At 35.3% G+C, this 26,651-nt stretch overlaps 1 protein-coding gene across 8 annotated transcripts in view; it reads left to right on the top strand.

The window, feature by feature from the left end:
- RASEF (RAS and EF-hand domain containing) overlaps positions 1 to 25,162 on the top strand; it is a 35,411-nt gene extending 10,249 nt beyond the window's left edge. Inside the window, exons 2-20 of one of the 8 annotated variants that reach the window (XR_003532141.1) lie at positions 568 to 714; positions 1,466 to 1,556; positions 4,266 to 4,361; positions 5,336 to 5,413; positions 5,913 to 6,028; positions 6,733 to 6,801; positions 7,693 to 7,777; positions 9,157 to 9,248; positions 11,856 to 12,090; positions 13,135 to 13,272; positions 13,345 to 13,513; positions 14,455 to 14,536; positions 16,013 to 16,127; positions 16,902 to 17,021; positions 18,026 to 18,102; positions 19,156 to 19,194; positions 19,469 to 19,594; positions 19,692 to 19,862; positions 23,308 to 23,387. Coding sequence is in view for 6 of the 8 variants with exons in the window: in XM_027670797.1 (XP_027526598.1) it covers positions 568 to 714; positions 1,466 to 1,556; positions 4,266 to 4,361; positions 5,336 to 5,413; positions 5,913 to 6,028; positions 6,733 to 6,801; positions 7,693 to 7,777; positions 9,157 to 9,248; positions 11,856 to 12,090; positions 13,135 to 13,272; positions 13,345 to 13,513; positions 14,455 to 14,536; positions 16,013 to 16,127; positions 16,902 to 17,021; positions 18,026 to 18,102; positions 19,156 to 19,194; positions 23,308 to 23,401 (1,843 nt within the window). In the remaining 2 variants the exon portion in view is untranslated. The other 7 variants (XR_003532140.1, XM_027670798.1, XM_027670797.1 and 4 more) reach the window with 7 other exon arrangements.
- Positions 25,163 to 26,651: the final 1,489 nt, after the last annotated feature.

Below are 26,651 nucleotides of genomic sequence, written 5' to 3'. Positions count from 1 at the left end.
AAAAATCTTGTATGCTGACTAAAATTTTTTTATATTTTAGAGTGTGCTGAATTTATCTGCCTTGCAAGACTGATAAACTGTCCATTTCACTGTGGCTAGTGCTATTTCTATTTTACGTGGGACTCATTTAAAAGACTGTGTATATATTTACACTCTTTGAATGAGTGACATTCTTCAGCAGCTATTTCTGGATATGAACAGTGTCTACTTCTGTCTAAAATTTGAAACTATTCTGGAATAGTTTATTGTCTGTTTTGGTGAGCAGTTTACAGTTCTGAAGGATAACTACTGAAGTGCTAGGAAGTTATGAAATGTGTCACATGTTAGCAATTCTCCAACTATGAATTTATTTTTTTTACAGTAGCTATATGAAAGTAGAGAAGTAGGAACAGTAAATGTAACATAGAAGAATTGAGACATACTGTGCTGAATGTTCAAAGTCCTTATCTAGCTTGCTAAATTTTAAAACTAGGCAAAGAGGTTTTCCATCTTGATTTGCAGTAAATTTTTCAAACCTGTTGTAGAACATTTTTCCAAGTGCATTAACATGGTTTCTCTCATTTTCAGACAAGAGCAGGTCAGTGTTCTGTATCAGAACATACACATAGCGGAACCAAGATTAATCCAATCATACGAGCGTGTAATTAAGAACTTCATCCGAGAGATCAAACTTCAAAGTACAGAGATGGAAACTTTGGCCATAGCAGTAAAAAGGTATACTGAGTTGTGTTTCTAGTTCAGTTCTGCAGTTTCTTGTCTATCATGCTTCGTTAGCTTAAACTACTGAGAGTTAATGCCAAAATAAGCCATGCATGCACTTGTGCATAAACACGTATCGCAGCTTGCAAAGGGTTCTGTGTTCATACTTTGGATACGTTGTGGACCAAATTTTTGTAGACTCTATTGTTATGTTAAATGTCTTAAAACATTTTGACTCCTCCTCCTTGGCTGCAACTTTGAGTTTTATGGTACATGTCCATTATGCTTTCATTTTAGAAATGATATTTTTGCTTCTTGAGCTTCAAGGAGTGTATTTACCTATTTTAACTACTTGGCATTTACAGTCTCAAATAATTACTGGCACAACCAAACAGATTAGCTTGGGACAGAGATCTTGTGTGTGTGGGTGATGCACGTTGCTGCAGTTACCCTTTTGAAGTCTCTTCACAGGATAACCTGAGGGGCCTTTTGTCTTTGTAACTTAATTTTAAAAATGCAGATATGATGTATTTCAGCCTAATCATCATCTGTCAGCTACTATTTAAAATCTAATTTACCAGTCTCTTCAAAATAATTTGGGATCTTGGTTCCCAGGCACATCAGTTTCAAGGTCTGGGCAATGTTAAAGTGTTTCCGTGTATGACTGTCTAATTTGTTTCAGTTGAGGTAAGCAGGTGTGTTTCACATAGTGTTTCTGTCAAACCAGAGGGCAATTGCTAAGAGAATATTTCTTTTTAAATTTTAGAGCTCAGGAGAAAGCAGCAGTTCAGCTAAGTGAGCTAGAGGAAGAGATGGAACAACGGATACAAGCTGCAGAGCATAATGTTAAAAAGGAAGTGAGTAATTTATATTTACAGGATTTCATAATTACCAAACTCTCAGTGGTCTTAAGCAGAATTGATGGCCAAGTATGGTTTTGATCCTGATGAGCTGACTCAAAGCTGCTGAAAGCAGGGCCTAGATGAAAAGAAGCTATGCATGAGATAAAAATGAATGCTCTTAATGCTTTCTCAAAGAGGAATGTCTGCTCAGATGTAATGAAAACCAAGAAAAAAAATGTCTTTCTCTTTTGTGAGGGTATGCTGGCCAAGGGGAGTTTCTTTTTGAGACCAATATTGCAAACAGATCGGAGAAAATGATCTTTCACCATAAAGGAATGGAAACTAGTAGATGAAATTATGTAGAATTTAGTGCTTAGATCATTTAGTCCTAATTTGTGTATCTGCCTGGAGTAATGATCTTTCTTTCCTCCATTTTAATCCTGCAACTACATTTTATAGAGTTATGGACTTAAGAGAGGGTAATTGTGATAACAGTGTGTGAGGGCCTGCACCTCCCAAAATTGATGGGAAAATCTGTTTTGATGTGCTTGAGTTTTAGCTGTTATTTCAACCAACTGGCATTCTTGATGGAAAAGTACAAAAATCCTCTTGTCCTTACCCACCAAAAGATATATTAGAGTCACATGTGACTGTGTAATTCAAAGCAGCAAAACCAGTTGTCTGCTTCGTTTTGAACTGTTACTAAATTAATATAATATAAGCCTAACTTTATAATATGCATAAGAGTAACAGTTTGTGAAAGTGTTCTAAGACATAAGATATGCACTAATTAAAACATACACTATGGGCATAATTATTGCTCGGTAGGAGACACAATATACTGAATGTCTGTATATGTTTGCTATGGGTTCTTTCACCAGAGCATTTGCAGAATTAGAAGCAACAAAGTGCTTTCTGACAACTTGTTGATTTTAAGTTGTTCACAGTAGTTGATCTGTGAAGGTAAATGATATTCTGATAGATTTGCTTCAAATAACGTATTTTTCTATACAAGAGAAAACAATCCTGCCAAACCATAAAAGTCAGTTGTTTTCTAGAAACAAAATATAATGGCATAAAAATGTTAATAAAGATATCACCACTGCAAAAAAAGTTTGTTGTACTATACTACTGGTGATGCATCTCTCAGTAGAGATAAATGTTCATTTCCAGAGAGACTAAGCAGTTATGTTTAGAAAACAAATAAATTTTCTCTGGAAAATTGCTGTTTCTCAAAAAATGATAAATTCCAGAAGAGAGCCCTGAGTGAGGACTTTTTCACTGCTTTAAAAGGGTGACTGGGATGTGTGCATTTATTTGCTCACTCTGAGAACATCAACAGTTATGTACATCTTCTGTGTATTACACACTTCTAGTCTGTATTCTCATTCTATAAAGTCCTTGATTTGACACCAAGTTGCAGGGATTGCAATTTCACTGTTCACATCTAACCTGTTGGTAGGAAAGATGAGCTGTTGTTTCTGAAAGCGCTTTTTTCGTTTTCACTCCTCAGTGTTCCCTTGTAGCTCCACATACTCCGCCTAGTAAAACGCCCTGAGAGTAAATGTTAAGTTATTTACTTTGTGGGACTGTGCTAAGCCATTAATCTTAATGCCTGTAATCAAGGCTGTTGTTTGTCAATGATCTCACTCATGCTACCGTGACACCTGCCTCTGCAGAACCTGTCCTGTATTTTGTTGCTTCAAGGGAAACAAATATTTACCAAACAATACTGAGAAGTCCTATATAGTTGCCAACAGTAGGGGAATTCAGCTTAAACTGATTACTCTGATTACTGTTTTAACACATAGATTTCAACATCACCTACAGGAAAGCACTGAATTCTGAGCAAAGTCCATGTCTGTCTTTTCCATGTGAAAACTCAACCTGTCTCATTGGCACCACTAGTCACTGCTGCATTCTGATTTCTTGTGTTGTGAAACTGCACTGAAGTCCCTGGGGAGTGACTGGAGTGAGTTAAACACATATTAATTTATAGCATGCCACACTCATTCTTCTCATTGTGCCTGTTGTAGCCTCTCTTCAAAATCTCTGTCTTGATTAAAATAAAACTCATAATAGTGTACTTGGTTTGATATTCAGACTGAGTACTGCATTCAGATACTGATATTCATATTGCGTACCATATGAAACTAAAGATACTGTCATCTGCTTACCTTTTACTGACATGGCCCCGTAACATTTCAACACTTGTGAGCAAAAAAATTTAAGAGAAAAACCAAAATAAAAAACTAAGTGATGATGGCATGGCAATTTTATTACTTGCACATTGTATGCTGAGCCATAGAAGACTGGTTTGAAAAAAGAACATAATGCCCCGATTTGTGCATGGGTGTGTATGTATTCATCTATATATACACTACACACTTACATGTATGTACAAATAAAATTTGATCACTTTTTCAGGTTGGATTTTATTTATTCTTTCCTAAGATATTGAGAATGTTAAGCACAAGAGATGTAAGTAACACTGAATTGGCTCATATCTTGGCTTCCACCTTACCATTTTATTTCTATGAATGTTGTATAAGTGGATTGCAATTACAGAATCAGATTCTGTGGATCCTAAGGAAGGGACAGGTTGACACAATGGAAAGACAAAATTGCACACATTAATTTAAGAGTGGTTCCAAAATGATGAATGAATTTTTTATAAACCTTCGAAACCTATTTCAACTTCTAATGAAATTGAAAATATTGCAGGAGAAGCGAAAAGCTGAAGAAGCACTAAATGAACTGAAGCGCCAGTATGATACTGAAGTTGGGGATCTTCAGGTGACAATAAAAAAGCTTAAAAAGGTGAGTTGAAGTCTGGTGAGTTTTTGAAGTGTTTTAAAAGATTTTGACCTTGAAATGCTTCCCTCAAGATGGATAATCATAATTATAGGTTTGTAATCTAATGTGTATTAGTAAATGGCAACTGCAGATAATTTTCAGTAATTTGTTGAAATTCTTAGGAAAAGGAACAACTGTTATCCAAATTCTGTTGTTGAAAACTTTTCTAGGTCCATCAAGTGTCCATCAGGTTGTTAACACTGCGGTTATCTAGTCTTGTATTTGGTAGAAATAATCCATCATATTGCCTCAAAGTATTTATAATTTATAGATTTAAATGAAATTGGCAACCCAAATATAGTAATTTACAGTAATATAGTGCCTTTTCGAACCCAACTCCAATCTGATCTTTTAATTTGATACCTAGTAGTAAGGCAAACTGAAATCTCAGATATGAGATTGTTTTGGGTTATTTTGTAATCTGGACTTAATTTTGACATTAGTTTTTGCTGTAAGTTTTAGCAGAATCATAGCAACCAATATGGATACATTTTTTTTCTTTATATTGAATTGAACTTGAAAGAGCATTTATAGAAATAGAAATTTCTCACAAGAAACATGAGAGGTTGTACAAATACTACACAGCTGAGGTAGTAGTAATTTTTTATTATGGTTTTTTTAACTTAGTGGGAATACACCTGTTTGTATCTTCTCAATAGTTGACTTGTGTCACTAGTTATGCATATTTTATACCTAAAGAGTAGGTGAGCAAAATGCTCATTAAACATTTTTTAATTATTGATCTAAAAATTTTTTAGAAAGCCAGTGATTATTAGAGTAATGCTGCCAACCAGCACAGATGGCAAAACTCTAACTTTTAAAAACTTAAGTAGCTGTAAAACCTTTCAGGGGATACTTAGTGGGATTTCCATTAGCTTTTGTGTACTTTGAATCAGAACAATCAAATACATTTGTCGTGCACTTTTTTATCTGTCTAGCTGGAGGAGCAATCCAAAAATGTAAATCACAAGGAAGATGTGGGTGAACTGAAAAAAAGAATGCATGATATGTTCCTGGTAAGAGATTATTATCATTAACATATTAATCTAGCCTCTGTTTTAGTCTGCAGTGAAGATTTTTATGTGTGGGGGGGTTTTTGTTTTTGTTTTGTTTTGTTGTTGGTTTTTGTGGAGTTTTTTTACATTTAATATTGGTAAGCTACAAAGTAAACTTTTAAAGTCATTGATAAATCTATGAGATTCTTTAAGTTGGAATAGTACCTGTTCTGTATAAATGCATGCACATTCTATATATAACACTTAGAAATGGCTTGAGGCTATATAGTCCCCTTTTTGTGTAACTGAAATGAGAAATAAAAATCCAAAGTTTTTGCATGTTAGTTTACTGACTTCTCTGTTGACTTGGTGTTCTTTCATTTTCTTTCCCCCTCTATGCCAAGATTTTAGTGTTTCATTTTTATGTAATTTTGATGATGTTTATTCTACCATTATAATTTATGAACATTTTGTGGAGGTGACTATGACATCTAACATCTGATATCTTCCTTTTTTAAAGGAAAATCAGAAACTTAAGAAAGATCTTTTAGAAGCACAGACAAATATAGCTTTTCTACAGAGTGAATTAGATAGCTTGAAAAGCGAGTATGCAGATCAGTCTTTGAACACTGAGAGGTAAGTTACTCTAGGACACTTTTACATGATAATTTTCACCAGAGGATAAAAAATCTGCTCTCTGATGTAGTAATTATGTATGCAGTTGTTTTTTTCTAAGTTTGCCATAAAGGACAGGTACAAGTTTGACCCCATACCATCACTGCTGTGCTTATGTCTGAAACAGCAAGTTCTGGATATGATGCAAACTCTCATAATTTTGCAAGAATGTCTGTTGATTCTAGTGGGACTTTAGTTAGGAATGAAATAAGAGTGCAGCATCAGCCAGTTTTTTTTCTCTGTGGCATGCACTCAGATTAATATCTGTTTGAATATTAGGGAGAATAGTTTTGGAAGCCTTCCACATCAATCTCAAGCATTTTTTTCTGAAGTGGATGAAAGCTGCTTCTAGTAACTGATTTAAAGGAGTGCAAGTGACAGTTTCATTGAGTGCTTATCTTCAGATAAAACAAATTATATTTCAGGGGAAAGGAAGAAATCCGTATGATTATTTTGTACTTCTTTTATTTTTCAGTCTTTGTTGAGTTATAATGGCAGAGATTAATGAAGTCACCAAGTGATCTTACTTTGCATAAAACTGCTTTCAACATGTGTCAGCATAAATGTAAACTCTACCAAAAGCAGCATTATAAAAATTAAAAAAAAGGATATCCTGTAAGGTATAAGTTTATTTAAGCTTGGTGTTTGGTTTTTTTCTTTTCCAGAGACCTAGAAATTATCCGAGAGTATACTGAAGACAGAGATAATCTGGAAAGACAAATTGAAATACTGCAGTAAGTTTTTAGTAATTCAGTTTTTTATTATCAAATTTTGTCCCAATGCATTCTTTTGTGTGCAAAAGAATGGCTTGAGATTTGGAAAAAAAATACAAAGTGAAAATATTGAAATGACCTCAACTGTTGTGGAAGGTATTGTGCTTAATTGTTGTAGATGTTACTTTGCTAGTAAGACCACTGTGTTACTGAGACAGTAACTCTGCATTTATTTTTTTTTCTTTTCTTAGCCCCAGTGAATTTCTTTATGATAAGCTGAATGAGATTTGAGTCTATCCATGCTATCATAAAAATTATTGCCTGACTCATTTTCTTTTATTGCCTTTGCTTCTCCAGTAACTCCCTGTCTTATTTTTGTCTGGGAAGTACTTCATGTGCACAGTATTATACAAGAGGTGCACAAATTTTTGCTTTTAAGGAGGGTCACAATGAATAGATTTTTTTATATCTTTAGTTAGTTTCTTTATCCTAAAAAAATTCTTTCTTTCAAGCAGATGAATCACATTTGTCCTTAGAGTCACCTCAGCAATATTTAGAGGGTATTCACTTTGTACAGAAATGGCTGTACTAGTTGATTTTTTTGGTTTTTTTTTTGGTGACCATTTCTACAGGATTTTTTTCCGCTCCGCAGACCAGAGGCCATGCTGCAGAAGTGAAAACAGGTTTCCTAAGCTGGCACTGGGGACTAAACTTCACTGTGGTTTTTTCACATATGATGATTTTTTTTCAGTATGTGTCAACATGTTTGTAGTTTCATCTTATTCTTTAGTGTTTATCAAAAGAAAAAAAAAGGGTTTTTTGATAAGTCCTTATTCAATATTTCTTTGTGATAAGTTACCTAGTTTTCAAGTTTTCTTTACTCCTGCAAGTTAAACTGTGTTTCCTTATTAGATCAGCTAATAGAAAGTTACATGACAGCAATGATGGTTTAAGAAGTGCACTTGAAAACAGTTTCAGCAAGTACAACAGATCATTGGTATGTATTTATGATTTTGTTACATTGTACTAGAAGGTGTAAGAATTAACATACCAAATTTAAATTGGTACTTCAGTGGGTCAGTCTCAGAAAAAATTGAGTTTAAATCAGTGGACTCACTGTGGGGGTACTCTTGTGTAGTTGAATCTTGTTAGACTTTACTAATGCATTGTGAAATAATGGGGTTTTGTTGGAGCACACCTGCTTTCTGAGATGCTTTGGAAAGTAGTAATTTTTTTAATATACTGTGTTCAGATGTATTTAATGAGGTGAATAAATCAGCAGTTTTTCTTTCAAACTAAAGGAATATGTTTGTGTTGAGTTGCCTACCACTGAAAATACACTTTTTCAGAAATCTGCCCTTTCTCAATAGCAAGGTCTTCACCTAACCTGAACTTTTGTCCAGGCAGATCACTGGGAAAATAAATAGCAAGGACTTCTGATAATAAAGACCTTAGTCAAACCCTTTTGGGCTATTACAACTCCATGGGAACTGTTATAACAGGTGTAACCTGACATCCTCCAAAACAGAGAAAGGAAGGCTTGAAAATAACAAAAAAACCTACTCTACACTGCCATTTTCTAGTCCTGTGAAACCTGTTAAACTCTAAAGCTAATGATTGAGCTAATGAGTAAAGCAACTAACTTTTTTAGAAGGTTGGAGCCTGAATAATGGGCCCTCAAAGACAAAACTGGACAGGAAGGAGGAAGATAGGGGTCATTGCCCGTTTCCAGTGTTCCATGCCAATGAACATGAGTGCTTTTTTGCTGATACAAGCTACTAGATAATCACTACAGATGCAATAAGAGATACCATTTCCTTCTGTCATGCCCTGAAACAAAAGGAAGCATATTACAGAGAACACAGAAGAAACTGTTTCCAGTGAATAAATGTGTAGAGACATGGCAGAATGTACAGAATACTCTGTACATTGTATCAGTTGAGACCTTTCCTTCACTATCTCTCTCAAGAATTAGGAGGTAGCTCTACTGACACTAGCTCGGCCAGTGACATTTCGATTTTATTTTTAGTAGTCAACGTGCCTTGTTCTATATATTACTTTTCAAAGTTTAGCAATTCAGAGTCTTCAGGTGTAGTCAATAAAATAATCTTCTTGAAATTTCCATTGTCTTTTGTGATTGAATGTGGTTAGTAGGTTCAGTATTAAGGCAGCAGTAGGGTCTAAATTTTGTATGTAATAGGCCTTTTGACCCTCATCCCTATATAAAGCATGAGGTTTAATTAAATGTAAGTAGTTAAATACATACTAAAATACACATTTTTCATTTTGATGATGCATATTTCTTTTCACAACAAATCTGGATGCTTTCACTCTGTTTATCAAACTTATTATGCATTTGTTATGTATCTGTTGCAGCGGTTAGCAAACACCTCACCAGGAAGTACCAATTCTAGAAGCAGTCCTAAATTTAATGGTGGACATTCTCCTTTAAATCCACGGTATGACAGGTAAGCTAGGCTTGCTTTTGTTAAGTTAAAAATGACTAGGGCATCACACTTTTCATAGTAGAGCAAATTGCTCTCAAATAACAGAGAGAATAATTCTGTCTGAAAGGAATGTGTGACCACAGCATAAGATTCAAAGTATACTGAAGTCAATAGGAATCTTTTCAATTACTTCAGAAAGCTCAGGAAAACTCTTCTCAGTCCAAATAATGAATTTATGGAGAGTTCAGACAGCCTCTTGTTGGTTTTGGACTGTTTTGCTGTTTCGATTCTAGTTTGATTCTTGATCTGCCCTCCTTGTCTCCAAAAAGCTACAAAAATCTTCTGAGGACCTCTATTACCTAGCTTACCGAGTACTTAAGAAATAAAACGTTTTCAGTTGTATATTCAGCTTGTGTGTCTTGTTTTCCCATGTACTAATTATTACAAATGTGGGCCTAATTCTTCAAAAGAAAAGGCACCCTCATCTCATAGTGACATGCCAGAGCAGTGAGTGCACTTGGCTGTTAGTGCAGTAAAAGTCACAGAGAACAGTAAGATATCTAAATGCAGATATCAAATGGTCGCAGGTATTTATTTTTGTACCTACTGGATACATGTCATTGATCAGACCTTCCTCAGATCATTGCAGAGACACTGAAGATACTGGGCAATGGAGACAACCCCAAGCACTGTCAATCATGCTATGGTTCCACACTTTTTTTTTTTAAACAGCTAGATCTGCCAGCTAAAATGTGTGTCCTTACTCAGTTAATAGATTATTTTGTCTTCTTTTTCTTTCACTCGTACTCCGAACTTTAGAGTTCTTAGTAGTCTGTATGTTACATTTACATTTACATTTACAGAGAGAAGAGTATCTTGGATAGGGGTGCTGTCTCTGTGAGATGTGTTTGTTGGCTGTAAAGTTTTGCTCGTCAGAAACTGTTTCCTTCTTCTGAATGCAGCCTGTCTGTTTGGACCCTCTGCAAATTTTGAAAGGCATCCACTACTAAGTTGCATACTACACTGAGTAATTTTCTAAAGGAGTGCAATCCTTGCATTTCCACAAAAGTGAGAAATACAAGCTACTTTAGAGGAAGGCTTATGTGGTAGGAATAAAACTCACTCTTAACAGATGTGACTTAGTATCAAATGACAGAGAGTTTGTTTTCAGTACTTTGTCTCCTGACAGCAGATTGGCATTAAGAGCTACTGATTTGCATTCTAACATGTTTGAAGCAATTTGCGCAGGTATGTTTTTTCTTTTTTTAATCTGTAACACACATCTTGGTCTAACTTGCTTTAAGCATGTATGAAATTCCCAGCATTGAATTCATGGTTCAGTGAGGTTGAAAGTTTGCTACTAAAGACCTTTATTTCAGGGAATGCCTGACAAGCTTAACTTTGTTATAGTATACACTCTTCTTCTATATTTCAGTGATTTGGTATAGGCTCTTAGGTGCATAAATGCAAAGAGCATGTATGCTGTGATAGTCTAAAGCAAAGATCACTTCAAGGGATGTAAATTAGATAGTTCTGAATGTTATTGCATGGAACAATGATACCCCTGTCACCCCCATTTGGCCACGTGCAGGAATTCGACTCATTATTCACTTCATAATTTGGTGTTCTCCCCAATGTACTCTGCTGTGCTGTGCCATCACGCTGGGAAGTCCCAGCCCCTCTGGGACCAACTTATTTTTACAAGGATTGATGCTGACCTTGTCTGTTTTTGCAGTTCAGTTCCTCACATACATTCCCAATACAGCAAAGCCAGACTGTTTCTCTCCTCTGTGCTGTGACTTGAAGACCTTCTTTACCTCAGTGTAATTTGTACCTGTTCCTGTCTTGCTACAGGAGCATAATAATGCTTGTAGCCATCATACATTTTTTTGTCAGATTGATTATTTTAAGATTTACTCTATTAGTCTTTCTTTTATGTAGTTTTATTTACATAAATAAAAGCTTTTTTTTCCTGTAAGCCATACTGTCATTGCTGCATCCATTAAAGTATTTTTATATATTACAGCATCCAAAATGGAAACCAAAAAGCCTTTGAAGAAGGGGTGAGGGAAAAGAAAGGACTTCTGTGTAATATCTTAGGTTTTACATAGCCTACCAAACTGTAAGAACATGTATTGCAGTGACTTCTTCCACCATTACTGATCTCCTGAACTTGGTTACTCCCTTTTCTATATTTATAGCTGTTCCTTATTAGCATGTGTGCTTCTGCGAGCAAGTGCAATCATTTAAATGAGACAGAGTATGTCAAGGTCATTTTATGCCTTAGAATAGGCCAAAAATTAGCTAAACCATTGTCTATAATTTTCTGCCTTTGATGTCTTCATAGTATGTCATTTTTCTGAATGTTTTTAAACATTTTTTTTAATTAATAAATAGACATACTGAAACATGGGAAGTCATCATCAATAACATAGATTAAATAAATTAAACTGAGCATTGTAAGAGAGATGATTGAGAAAGAAATTCTTTATAAAGGCAAGATAGGCTTGACATATGGCTTTAACTTAGCATTTCTAAAAATCACCTGTTTCAGAATGTCTCAGATTTTGTTGGGAAAAACAATTGTGGAATAACTTATTCTCTTCCCCTCCAACATTTTCTTATTAGGTCATCTCATTCGTCTTGTGTGGATGAAGATTTTGATTCTTTAGCCGTTTGTGATCCTATGCAAAGGATAAACTGTGAAGTTGACAGCTTACCTGAGAGTTGTTTTGACAGTGGTTTATCTACCCTGAGAGATTCAAATGAATATGATTCAGAAGTGGAATACAGGCATCAAAGGATTTTTCAAAGGCCACAGTGTATGCAAGAAGGCTTTGGTGGTGATGCTTCTGATACAGATGTAAGTGCCAGATTTACTCCTTCTCTGAGAAAGACCTTTGATTTGAGACAAAATTAGTTTCCTGTTTTTAAAATAAAATGGATCATTCTCCATAGGGCAGTTAAAACTAAGTATTTGGGTTATATGTATTCAAATAAGATTAGTAAAATTGTTTTGGAGAATGCGTAAATATTTAGTTCTCTTTAAAATAAAACGTTCGTTTTTAAATTTTTTGGTTGATTTCTGAGGTAGTAACTTTATTTTTGGACTATGCATGGTTTTTTAAGGTTGTTAAACAGTTTGGAGAGAGGAGCTCATTTTCTAATGATAAAAAAGCAGATACTATAGAAGTAAAACACATTTCCAGTCACTTCCTCTTAGTATGCTGTGGCAGTGAAGGAGAAAAGCATATATGAGAAAAGAATACTGGTGCATACATTGACTTACACGCTAAGTCTCAGAGAATTTAAAAATGTAAGAAGGTGTCACGCCCATTTTATTGTTAGCAAAATGGAAAGATTTAGTGATGACTACATAGCAAGACTAGTATCAAACACAGTAGAACATGGGGTTTTTTAAGGCAACTCCTTTGCTGTGCTTTTAGTAGAGACATTTAATCTCTCTTTGTGGAGACTAACCTATGAATAGTGTTGATTACAGCTGTGCTGTATTTAGTTTAGCTTGAGTAGTAATATCATAAAGAGTAGTGTCTTGTAGGTAAATTCTTAATATTTGTAAAATAGGCTTTGAAATAAAGTATTTGTTTATTGTTACTGTTCTTAAGCTGAAATTTTCATATGGAAATTAATTTACTCTATCAGAAAGAGTACTGAAAGAATGTATGCCAAACCATAAACATGTTTAAGGACAATATGTAGGCTATAGTCAACAGCAAATGTGAATAAGAACAGAATAATCACAGTATTTTTACTAGAATTGCACAACTGTATTTGGTCATTCATCTCTTTTAATCCAAACTGTTAAAACAAATGTTTTAATGAATCTTGGCTGTGCCTTTCCAAAAAAGTGTACTTTTTTAACCAGAGAATTAATCTGTATTTTCAGGTTCCAGAGATCAGGGATGAAGAAGCGTACAGTCCTGATAACAGTACTGCAGTATTAGACTGGAAGCCCTCACGACCAGTGAGTCGAAGCAGCTCAATTGCTTCAACACGGAAATACATATCTGCTCTCACTCCCCAGGTAACCAGTTCTTTAGGGGAAAAAGGAAAAAGAGCAATACAGAGAATATACTTTCTATATAAGTTGCAATAGAGGGATTATTTTTATTTTCAGTCAGATGCAACCGAATGCACTCTAAAATACCCCAGTTCAGAGAAGGCTTTCAAGATTGTTCTTGCTGGAGATGCAGCAGTGGGAAAATCCAGTTTCCTCATGAGACTTTGCAAGAATGAATTTCGAGGCAATACCAGTGCAACTCTGGGTATAGTTGTTGTTCTTTTTAAAGTATTTAAATGAATTTCATTGCTGTTTTGCAGAAATGGGTGAAAAGATTCCATTTGTGATTGCTTGCTAGGGTTACCTGCATATACAGACACAGTTACTTAGGGTGGGAGAGCTAATTGAGTACTAAAGCTTAGCAGTACCTAACAGTTGTTTGTAGGTTTGTAGGGTACTGGTCTAATTTAGCTTTTTCTTTACAAAGCCTGTTTCTGAACAACACAAAGCACCAGAAAAGAGAATTTCAGTATAAGGAACTTTTAGTGTTTGTATGAACCTTTTTGCATTTTTATTGCTTTCTTGTTTTCTCAGCTCTTTCCTCTTTCCTTAGTATTTCATAGTATCCTTTTATACTATTTTTGTCTCAGTTTCTTCCAAATGTTGCTGAAGCTTTGGTTTAAATACAGCTAGAGGGATTTCTGACTGACATCTTGTGTATACTGTTATAGCTGTCAACTAGCAAACTTGTCTTAACAGTGCGGCAGACTTAATTTTTGTCTTCCAATTGAATCATAGTTATATATTTGTTTTATTGCCTCTGAGTCAGGATTTTTTTTCCAATTTATCTTTTTCCTCCTTGGCATTTGAAAGAAAGTCTGTTTTATAAAATATTTTTATTTCTTTGATAAAACTGTTTAGCAAAATAAAAGAGAGAGAGGTCTTATTTGCTGTTCAGGATGCCATTTGTATCAATGCTTCTGGGAAAATGCCTGGGCAAAATATTTTTTGAAATGATTTTCTAAAGACAGATACATTCAGGGGATTATTGCAGTTCAAAGTATGTGAACGACTGAAATCTCATAACCTATTAAAAGAGATGAATTTTGAAATAACTCTTGTATATAGCATATAACTTTTCATTTTCTGTGTTTTTTTAAAGATTATTGATGTTTTTTGTTAGACTATACACGTGATTTTTTTCAGGTGTGGATTTTCAAATGAAAAGACTAATTGTTGATGGAGAATCTACAGTGCTACAACTGTGGGACACAGCAGGGCAAGAGAGGTTAGTGATCCTTCACACTTCTCTATTCTGAATTCTTTTGTTTGTAAAAGTCATTTACCTTTTTTCACCTAGGTGAAAAAAATCCACTAATTGTATAGTCCTACAGCAAGTCAATATGGCCATATGTAAATATCTATAAACAGAAGTGATTTTTCTCTGCTGAGACTCTAAGATAGGTGCAATGTTTTTTTGTTAGCTTTGGTGATGCTTGAGGTAATCTTTTCTCTCCACAGAGAGAAATTGTTAAGGTTCACCACAGGATTAATTAATTAAATCCATGTGTCCCTCTTTTGCAATGCAAAAAGATGCACATTGTTTTTCTGTTTTTAGTCTTTAGCTTTCTTTGTCCTTACACACTTTTTAAGCAGGCTTTTTCTTAGACATTCCCTTCCCCCTCCTCTCCTCTTCTTTCTTCTCCTCTTTGAAAACCCTAGTCCTGATTTGCATTGTATTTAGGATATGAAAACTTCTTCCCAAAAACTTGGGAATTTTGCCGTAAGTCTCTTCACAGATTGCTGAATATATATCCAAGATTCTTAAATTATTACATAAAGTTTCTTCAAAGTCTTATGTCATCTTTTCTTGAGAGCCATGACTTCTTTACTGACAGCCTTCGGAGTTTATTGAGAGATTAATGTAGCACCTTGGAAGTCACTTTAATCTGTTCATTGACCAAAATTTCTGTTGGGCTGTATGTGCTTACTTTTACCTGAATGAGTGATTATGTGAAGTAGGGAAGTAGTGGCCCAATCATTCTCCTTCCATGTAGTGAATTTGTGAAGAATATTTTAATATCCAATGTAAAAACAAAGTTGCTGTACTTTGGTTAAGTACGTTGTGTAAAGTTCATGTCAAAGATAGTTAATCTCTGGAATAATTTTATTGGTTTCCTATCTTTTTTCAAAGGAGGTAAAGTAACCCCCTCAATTTAGGAAGTTATATGTAAATGAATTGTAGAATCATAGAACCATTAAGCTTGAAAAAAACCTCTAAGCATATTGAATCCAGCTGTTAATTTAATACTGCTGTGTTCACCACTAAACCGTGTCCCCAAGAGCCACATCCACACGTGCCTTTGTGAACACTTACAGGGATGGCGACTCTGCCACTTCCCTGGACAGCTCATTCCAATGCTTGACCACCTTTTCAGTGAGGACATTTAGTGAAGACAATCTAATCCTCCCTGGCACAACTTGAGAACAGATTATCTGTGATAGATACACTGTAGATTGTTTTGATATACAAAATATTGGTTGTTGTTTAGGACACAATCCTGTTGATCCTTAGGGAGCACTTGTAGACCTCCATCAGCAGTTTTTAAGAACTACTTACAGAAGAAGCTATGAGAAAAATCATCATGTAATGTGGAGAGAATCTTACTCAGTAGTGAAATTAAGAAATGCTCCTTTCTTAATGATGTTAAAGTTAATTATTTTTTGATAATATGGCCTTATGCAGATCTTTTTTTTCTTAAAGATTCCGAAGTATTGCTAAATCATACTTCAGAAGAGCGGATGGTGTCTTACTACTGTATGATGTAACATGTGAAAAAAGCTTTCTTAACGTGAGAGAATGGGTGGATATGATTGCGGTAATACCCTTAAGTATATACAACTTATAAGCTATGTTTCATTGCATTGTTAACCTTATTATTTATAAAATTCTATTATCTGTAAATTGTAGTTAGCCAGACTGCAGGCGCTCATAGAAGTAAAAACTATATCGAAGTCCTAAATGCATCCTGACATATTCAGTTAGCATGCAGTATGATACATCTTTGTGTAAAAGGTTGTTGTGGAATCACAACATTTCCTTTGGAAATGAACATGAGAACCCATTTCAGATACCTTCTTGTGGATGGCTTGATTATTCCTTGGAGTCTTTGCGTTTTAAACCAATATTCTTGTTTTTTTGTTTGAATGTGAATTTGCATTTAATGCAAAGGGTTTTTTTCTCGTGCTGAAGGTATTTAATAGGACGAAAGTGGCAAGCAAAATATTTATTTTATCTTCTGAAAGCATTTTTTCTACATCATGTATAGGAGTTGGTCACTTTTCCCATAGTGATTTTGTCATATAGCATTTGGATGCAATAATTAATTCCATTAGATTAACTTCATACATTAAATTAATTGTCAGGAAGCAGGGTTTATAGGAATGGAAACACGTCTTTGCAGGCTGATGTTTAAGCTGATTGCTTACATACTAAATGGTTTACAAAAAGTTCTCAGCATAACTTTCATAATTAGTCAACTTTCTCTGATAGTGCGCAAGACCTTTTGTGGGAAAGAAATCAGTGTGACATGATGATCTTAGCTACTTTTTTGTATTCTTAGTGTTTTCTAGCAATAAAATTCTCTTTACAGGATGCAACTCATGAGACTATTCCAATTATGATGGTGGGAAACAAGGTAGATCTCCGTCAAGCTGTTACAGAACAAGGGCAAAAATGTGTGCCTGTAAACTATGGAGAAAGGCTGGCTATGGTAAGGTCGAAGTGTACCGCTTTAGTATAATAAGGTCTTAAGAACTTTAATCTGAAAACCACATAAGAAGGTAGTAAACAGAAGTAATTTTCTAGTCATTTGTCCAAATCGAGTAATGAGTATTCATGGATACTTTTCATTAAAACTATCCTATTTTGGTGGTGTTTGCTGGGTTAAATCACCTCTCAGTGTCTAGTAAGCTTAATTTTATTATTGGCTGGGATAGTCTTCTCAGTCCTTTTTGTAAAAAAAGTGGTTGGACTAGGAGACTGAGTTTTTGTGCTGCCAAAGAGAAGTGGCTGGTTCAAATATGAAGCATGCTATTTAGTTAGGCTTTTCGACTGGCTTGTGTCTGTCCTGGTTTTAAGTGGAATGTTTTCATCTTCAAGAGGCTAGCTTGTATTTCTGCCACATGTGCAGACACAAAAACGGAATTCCCTGCTATGAATAGAAGTGTGGACAATTTTTTTTGCATGTGGGGGATAAGAGATGCACAAATCCTATATTTTGCAGAAAAGTATAGAGAATCTTAAGAGTCTTGAGTCTCTAAGTGATTGTACAATTGTTTGATTGAACTGCAGCAGATACTATGTCTGTTACTTATGGAATTATGTTTTTGGTTAACCTAGACTATCAGATGCTGTAGTTTGAGTAACTAACAATCTAGATTGAGTAACCTGTCCTAGGAACTCTCTTCATATTTTGCAGTCTTGTGAACTAGAAGATTGAGTTTGGAGTTACAAACTATAATATTTTTTATTCAGTTTATTAATTCAGACTGTACTGAATATAAAACAGCTATAATTAAAAAACAATTACTGTTTTCTTTCACAGTACTAAAGTGAATATTTTGGAGAATTAAGAGCATTAGAAGAAATCCTGTTGATTTAAATGTGTGTCATCATTTTCTTGTGTTACTAAGGAAACCATTTGTAATTAAATATACATGTTCACATGGGAATCATTTCAGATTAGTTGGCTTAACATTTTATTTTTACTCGTAGACTTATAATGCGCTATTCTGTGAAACAAGTGCTAAAGATGGATCTAATATTGTAGAAGCAGTTCTTCATCTTGCTCGGTAACATTATTTCCTTTTTTAAATAAACACAACTGAGTGTATTTTGTAGAAAGGACATAATATATGAATATACATACAAAGTCATACATGTAGTTTTAAGATTGTACCAATATAAACAATAAAAAATTTAAAGAATGTTGAATTGTTATAGATAAATGAGGGACAGGATTTATTTTCAGTTGAATCAAGTAACATTTTTGCTTGCAAATGTTACAAAGCTGTCTCAATAATTAATATTCAAATTAGAGCTCAGTTATGGAGCCCACAGTTTTAAAACCTATTTGGTGAATGAATTACATTTTTAATTGTACATGGATTTACTTTCCTAATTCTCTCTTAAATTATTTTCAGATGTGTGTAATTCTATGTATAATTAATTTTTAATTCTTTCCCATATACTAATATAAGCTCAGTTCTGTTACTGACCATTCTAATTGCACATTTTTCTTTGATGTCCCTTTCTTTGAATTACTTACAAGATAGAAATTCTTTATATGTTCATTTAGCGCCCTGGTATTTCTGTGATAATGTGTGAGCCAAACATTACACTTCCATTACCTTTCCAAATAATTTTTGATTACAGTACAATTTTTCAAGACTGGTGTTCTGTAATCAGTAATCACTTATACATATGCAACTTTTAAGCCCACATTTATAAAAAACATCCAACAATGTGCATTTTTATTCTGAAGATAAATTTATACTTGAAATAGAAGTTATTTAGTTTTACGCTTTCAACTATGAACATATTCTGAAGCAAATAAATAAAAATTCTTAAAAGAAAAGGAAAGGCCTATCAGAACATTGGGGAGTTATTAGGTATTAGGTATAATTGTATTTTTATGCCTAACTATGAATTGCATAGAAATACCCATATGATTCCAAAATTAGAAACTTATGAGACATGTTGATTCTGTGCACTAACTCCATAGTTTTAGCCATGCAACAGATGGTGGTAGGCTCTGTAAGATATAGTGGGAGAAACAGAACAGTGAACGTGAATAGAAATATTATAATTGAGTGCATTTTTTGTTTGGTGATTTTTTTTTACAGTGAAGTGCGAAAACGAAGTGAGAATCAAGATGATACGAGGTCAGTAACCAGCCTGGCTGGGACACCTGTCAAAAAATCAGCACTGACAAAAAACTGTTGCAATGTTTAAGAGACATATAATTTTCCTGACCTAAATAACTTGTGTATTAAAAAAAAACAAAACCAAACAACAAAAACCAAACCAACAACCAAGCTAAAATATTTCAATAATGTTTTCTTTTTATTATGGATTTATACATTTGTGTTTAGAAATTGTGCATTATGTTAAAAATACGGACTCCATTCATATTTGTGCAATTGCTTCACTCCATAGACTTTGGTTTCGCTGGTCTGAAGTAATATAATACAATGAAATGAGCTCAGAATGAGTGCTGTAGTAATCACAGCATACAACATTGCAATACATGTTGTTGTCTGCACCTGCTTGTTTCTTTATGGCGTGAGTATTTCAGAACTTAGTAGTATCATATGTCACTCATAAGTAAAGAGAAAATTACAGCTTCAATTAATCTTTTTGCTCATGTCTATTTGTCTAGTTTTTGAGGGCCTTCAGTTATGTGTTGAGGAAACATTTCTTACGGAAACTCCAAACCATTAAAAGGCTGCCCAGGTCCATACCCTAAGTTTAGGGCATGAAGCAGAATGATCTCTGTCGGGAGAAGACAGTGGCAGGTGCATGGGGTTCTGGTGTACTTTCTCAAAAGTTGGTGAGTTAGAATGTGTTTTGTTTTGGGAGTTGGGGTTTGTTTCAGAACGGAAAAGTATACTTTACATCTGTTCTGACACAGCTCGAAGATGAAAGAAACATTTGTGTGGACTGTTACCATTCAAAATTCCAGAGAGAATGTAACACCTGTTATATTCATTGCTGGAATGAATTAATGATCCAACCTGCCTGTTTGTTTAGACTTTATCATTATTAGTATTACAGAGTGATAGGGATTGTAATTTTCCCCTTGTATTTTAAATGTCTTCCATTCAGTCAATAATTGAAGGATTGTAATAATACATAGGAGTCTGATTTAATGGATATTTTTTATCCATTTTTAAAGTTTTAAACTATGTGAAAGAATTGCTGCACATGCACAAGCATCTGTATAAGCTGTTCATTAAAAGGAGACCCTGAAATGAACAGCAACCACTTACCTTAATGAGAATTCCTTTGCCTGATTTTGGAAAAGTTCTGAGAAACTCAGCAGGGGGTGGTAGCTTTAAGTGTCAGCATCTCTAAGAACTGAGTTATTATTGCTTAAAATAGTTCCAAAGAGTTCTATGCTATAGTAAAAATTGTAGGTATTTATACAGTTAACTGTCATGATCCAGTTCTTCTTAGCTTTCACTAATTTTTATCAGAATGGGATCTTTTCAGAACCAGCAGGTTTGTCTCCTCTGTATCTATTAATAACACATCTCCAGGCTAGCTCCATAAATCAACCTTAGATAAAGTTTTATGGACTGATTGGAAACCCATATGACTAGCAGCAGTTACTGCATTTTATCAGCATTGTATTTGAACACTGTATAGTCTGTACAGTGTTACCTGTTGTATAAAATGTAGAGTTGTCAAAACCAGAATGATTTGTAATTTACAGAAAAAAATGTTTAAAGTAGGAAGAGCAGTGTTTTTAGGCATCCTTACCAGAGCGGTTAATCCTCAGGTAATTATCTGGAAGTTTGTTCTTAACAAGACAGAAAAATCTAGTACTGGAATGAATAAGACATTTTATTTCACAGTATAGTAATTTAGCTCCAAAAGAGAAACGTATTTGGTAGTTTGGTTTTTTCTTAAGTACTAAAAGAATCTTCACACACTACTTTATTCTATGTGGGAGACTTCAGGGTTGTAGCATCTTCCCACTCAACAGTACAAGAGGCCTCACTGTAGTCCTGAGACTTATCTGGAGCTGATGGCAGAGAACGAAGGACACTCAGGTGTATGAGAAATATGCTTAGTCACATACATTTTGTCTGCTATTAACCCTGTACTATTTAAACAAGAAAGTTACAGTTCCAATTAGCTTTTCTGAGGAGAAAAACCATGTTGAACTGATTGCATTGATGAGGGCCTCTTCTGCGTCCTTCTCTCTTTCCATGAGTGAAATTGAAGTAGTATTAATTTGGGTTGTATTTGCAGATAGTTCTTCCTGGAGCAGTAGGGAGAAAAGAGGAAGATGATCCAGTGCTTGGTTTCTGAAGTGTGACCTTACAACATGTAGGTATTTGCATTTTCTCAGGATAAGAAGGTCATGATTATAAGTTTTCTGAAAAATCCATATACTAAGAGCCTCAAAAATGGTCAAGAGACAGAAGAACTAACTAAAACTTTCACTCAAATAAAAGGGAGGGTTCCTTGGACAATGCCCCAGTGAGGTCTCTCAGCTTGACAGGGGTCGCAGCCTCTTTTATCCACTCTGCCCAAAACTCAAGTCCCTCCCCGTTTCTCCACTGAGTGAGGTATTCCGGGGTTACAGACTGTCTGACATGCCTACTACATGTCCCCCATTACATGCTCATTAAGGGCTTTGGGGGTCCCCAACATTTTCAAAATGGAGGTTACTGCATATTTATCCCTTGCTGCTGTTGGTCTCCGTGTTCTGGGCACTGTATTATCTCATACTGGACAACTACATAACTGTTCTATCCCCTCCTACTAAGTTAACTATGACTACTACAAACTTTGCAATATTATTATTCCTAATAATCCTCCCTTTTTTTAAAAATTATGTTCTTGCAAAAGGGAGTACCATTTTGTTAATAGTTGTCTCTTGATCTGCTTCAATATCTATGGTTAAAGTTTCTTGAGAATGAGTAGTTGGTAATTCTCATTTACACACTATTTTCAGAGCCATTATTTTCTGTCCTTTAATTGCCATTTCAGAGTCATTAGGCATAGCTACTAATTGCATCCCCTTCATCACATGTGCAATAAGTTGCATAAGACAAGGAATCACACAAGGCAGGAAAATTAAGGTAGCTTACCTGCAAAAAACAAAGAATAGTATTTTCTTTATTGCTGGTCCAACTGCAAGCCATGAAAACATATCTATGCCCCACTCCTTCCAAGTTTCAACTGGGACATGGACTAACTTTCGGATTTGTTTTGTTATTTGTTTTACTCTTTTTCCATTGTCATCGATTTGCAGGCAGCAATTTGAGTTATTTAATTTTCCACATACTCCACTTTCCACTGCTAACAAAAAATCAAAAACCATTTGGTGTTTAAAGTTGGCAGTTCTCATTTGGGTTACTTGGTCTGCCAGCAAGTCTAACACTAGCTCTTTGATTGGCAATAATCTCTAATATAGCTTGGAGTCAAATTATATGATTTAAATTATAGATGGACTCTCTTGTTCCATGAATCAATTCACGGGGGTTCCGTGATATTGTTATCTTGCGGCTGTTAGCTGGGACAAATGGGTTTGCACACTTCTGGGATCCAAGGAGAAATGGCACTTCATTAAGATGGCTTCCGCCTTATATATGGTAGAGTAAGAACTTGCAAGGAAGAGGACGTAACTGAGGAGGAGTAAAGGAGGAGCATGCAAAACAGGAGGATGACACAACCATATAGGGAAGGGTTCTACAATGCAGCAAAGATTTACCAATAGGAGGGCAGGGTTCAAGACCATGAGGGATAAGGGAATTTTCCAGAACTTACAGTCCACTGTATGTATCTATAGGGGATTACACAATGAACTGAGAAACATAATGTGAATTCCGAAATGCTTATTCTTAAACGGTTCATATCCATTCATACGATGGTCTCATCTTCGCAGGGAATCTCGGGCTCAACACTTCTCTTCCAATCTTCATATTCATCTTCTCCCACGTTATCCCAACAAGGATCCTGAAATACGTATAGTAGCGGGCCGTTAGGAAAGAAAAATACTCTTTATTTTCAAGTCCCAGAAAATGAGGACCTCTGGGATGGTCCCTTGTCCAATGTAAACTGGGCAGTTAAAGGACACTGTTGGATCTGTGACCAACACACATATAGAAGATTACCTGAAAATTGGACAAGGAATTTGTTTTGTAGGATGTATTAAACCCTTATTCTTTTTATTAAGCCATATGCAGGGGAATAGTTTGGGAATAAAAGTATATGATGATAAAAAAACCCAAAACAACGAGAACTTAATACCTCCCCTACAGGAGGAAGAAAACAAAAAATGGAAAAAGAATGAGTGGACTTCTCAAAGGATTATTGAGCATTATGGACCAGCTATTTGGAACTCCCGTGAATTGAGCTTTTGCAATTTCTTCCCTTAGTGCTAAAAATCTATTTCCTTCTATGTGACCAGCGCACAGGTGATAACAAAGAAACAGGATCAAAAGTTTTATCTTCATTTGATTGTTGATAGGAAGGTCCATTTGAGTAGACATTAAGTAGATGCTCAGTGGGTAGATGCAGGAACTTCTTCCTAAATCAACACATACGCTTCTACTCAGGGTTTCTGTGTAGTATAGGTTTAGGCTTTCCTTCTTTCTCTTCTAGTTGTGAAGTCCAGACCTCTGGTGCTCTAGAAGGTTTCACTTGTGTATGGTGAGTCCACCCATCCTCAGCAGTCTTAACTGCTGTGTCTGTGGTCAGTGTCACCTAATATGGTCTGCACCACTTTCCCACCAGTGGTGTTTCTTTCCAGTCCTTAACTAGAACCCAGTCTCCTGGCCGGATGTCATGAACTGCGAAATCCAAGGGTAGAGTTTGTGCCAGCTGGGCTTCCTGTTGAAGAGATTTTACAACAGACAGTATTCTGGCCACATGCTGCTTTATGAAAAAATCAGTTATTTCTATTCTACTTTCTTTTTGTAACCCAACCGAATAAGGGATTCCAGACATTATCTCAGATGGAGATAACTTAAGACTTTCTTGATGTTTAGCTCTTATCCTTGCTAAAACTATAGGTAAAAGCTGAGTCCAGGGCATTTTTGTTTCCATTACTAATTTTAAAAGATATTTCTTGATCTTTCCGTTCGTACATTCTACTCATCCAGAACTTTGAGGGTACTATGGAATATGTAAAGCAAAAGGGCTCAATGTCACGTACATTTTAATAAAGGCCTCTGCTAGTGCTCAGGAGCCTCAATGACTCCATGAAGTTGTTTTAATATTTGTAAGGCCAATGTCTTCGGTATCCATTTTTTACCCTTTTTTGTGAACCAATTTTCCCCTCTATTTTCTGCTCCACTGTTTTTAATTGTTTCCAATTCTTGTGGCAAGAAGGACATTCTTTCTGGCAATAATTGAGTCACTGGTAGGAGGGGAAATACTTCAGATACCTCAAGCAAAAGTACTTTTTTCCAGGCCTCTTCATCTGCTAATCTATTGCCAATCACTTCTGCAGAAGCGTTTGATGTCCCATTTGATGTTCTTTAACATGGACCACTGCTATGTGTTCAGGTAAATCCATGGCTTTCAATAATCTCTTTATCAAATTCTCATGTGATAGTGCCTTGCCTCTACAGGTTAAAAATCCCCTTTCTTCCCGTAATTTCACATATTTGGAATCCATATAGACATTAACTGCTTTTCCCTGGTGTATTTCACAAGCTTGTATCAGAGCAAATAGTTCAGCTGTTTGTGCTGACCAGACATAAGGTAATCTACCACAGTCTTTTAACTGTTCTCCTTCAATTATAGCATACCCAGTATAACGCTTCCCTTCTATCACCTGTAAGGATCCATCAATAAACACATTTTGTCATCTAGATAGTGGACCATCTGTTAGGTCAATTCTAGCTCATGTTTGAAGACCTATTACCTGAATGCAATCATCAACTATTTCAGGGTTTTGTTCATCCCTGTTTAAACAAGAAGCTGGATTGGAACTTTTTCTACCTTTGATTTCTAAATCATCTTGCTCCATTAGACAAGTTTCATACTACAACAATTGTGCATTAGTCATCCGTTTGGAGCCTTTTTCGGTTAATAATGCTTTAACTTGGTGTGGGACTCTTAACTACTAAACTCCTCCATTAGTTAGCTTTCTAGCCTCAAGCACCACTTGAGCTGTGGCTGCATGACTTTCTTGAGCTGTGGCTGCACGACTTTGAAGGCAATGTGGCCATCCCTTAACTACTGTGTCTAATAATTTAGAGAAATAGGCCACTGGCCTATGAGAGCCACCATGATCTTGTATTAACACTCCTTTTGCATGTCCCTGGTTAACATCTACATATAATTCAAATTCTTTGTTCAGATCTGGAAGAGCTAGGGCAGGAACTTGAATTAATTTACTCTTTAGTTACTGAAAACTCCTTTCCCCTTCAGGTATCCAAATAATTACTTCTGGATTTTCTCGAGTCAACAAATCATACAATGGTCTGGCTATTTTTGAAAAATATTCTGTCCAAGTCCTACAAAATCCCACTAATCCTAAAAATTCTTTCTTCATTTTTGGAAGAGGAATTTTCAAGATTCTTTTAACCCTTTCTGGATTAAAGGAATGCATTATAAAATGTCCTAGATACTTAACTTCTGTCTCTACCATTTGAGCTTTCTTTTCAGAAATTCTTAGTCCTTTTTCAGCTAGAAAGTTAAGCAATTTCACAGTATTGTCTCCTACTTGTAAAATCATCTACATACTGCAATAACCTTGTTTGCGGAGGTAATGAGAATTCATTTAAAAGATTTTTTAAAGCTTGTCCAAATAAAACCGGTGATTCAGTATATCTTTGTGGCAATGCGGTCCAACTAAGTTGCTGTTTAATTACTTTCCCTCCTTCTTCTTGTTCCCACTCAAAGGCAAAGTATGGCTTACTATTATCTGTAGTTGGACAACCAAAATGCATCCTTTAAATCTAACACAGAATAATAACAGTGAGAAGAGGGAATTTGATTGAGAAAAGTATGAGGATCAGGAACTGTAGGGTGTCTAGGCTTATCTATTTCATTAATTATTCTTAAATCTTGGACCATTTGGTAACTTCCATCTGATTTCCTCACTGGTAAAATTGGGGTGTTATAAGGAGACATACATGGTTCTAACAAGCTAGCTTGTAATAAAGGTTGGATTATAGGTTTTAACCTTTCTCTTCCTTCCATTGAATGAGATCCTGCTTCTGGGATACAATCTGACCCTGATGCCTTAAAGTAATCTGTATTGGTTCTATATTTAATTTTCCATATTTCCCAGGTACTGCCCACATATTGGGGTTTACTTTTTCATAAGCCCCTGATGATAGCTTATGAAGTGTAATGATTGTATTTGCTTCAGTTTTATCCTTCACAATATTAATTTGCATACCCACTTTTGCCATCAAATCTTTCCCCAGCAGATTACAATCAAAATTTGGAACAAAAAGGTCATGCATTTCAAATTTATTTTCTGTGTCAGCCAGTATAGGTTCCAGTATATGTACTTTCTCATCCTTCCCGCTTACCTGTTGAATATTTAAACTTCCTTTTGATAACCAACCTCCTTTTGGCATAAAATTTAGTGTAGATCTAGAAGCCCCAGTATCCACTAAAAACTGTGCTACCTCTCAATCAGGGC

Source organism: Neopelma chrysocephalum, unplaced genomic scaffold, assembly GCF_003984885.1.
Source record: "Neopelma chrysocephalum unplaced genomic scaffold, ASM398488v2 Primary Assembly neopelma1_96936, whole genome shotgun sequence".
Classification (NCBI taxonomy): domain Eukaryota; kingdom Metazoa; phylum Chordata; class Aves; order Passeriformes; family Pipridae; genus Neopelma; species Neopelma chrysocephalum.
This window is presented reverse-complemented; position numbering and strand designations above follow the sequence as displayed.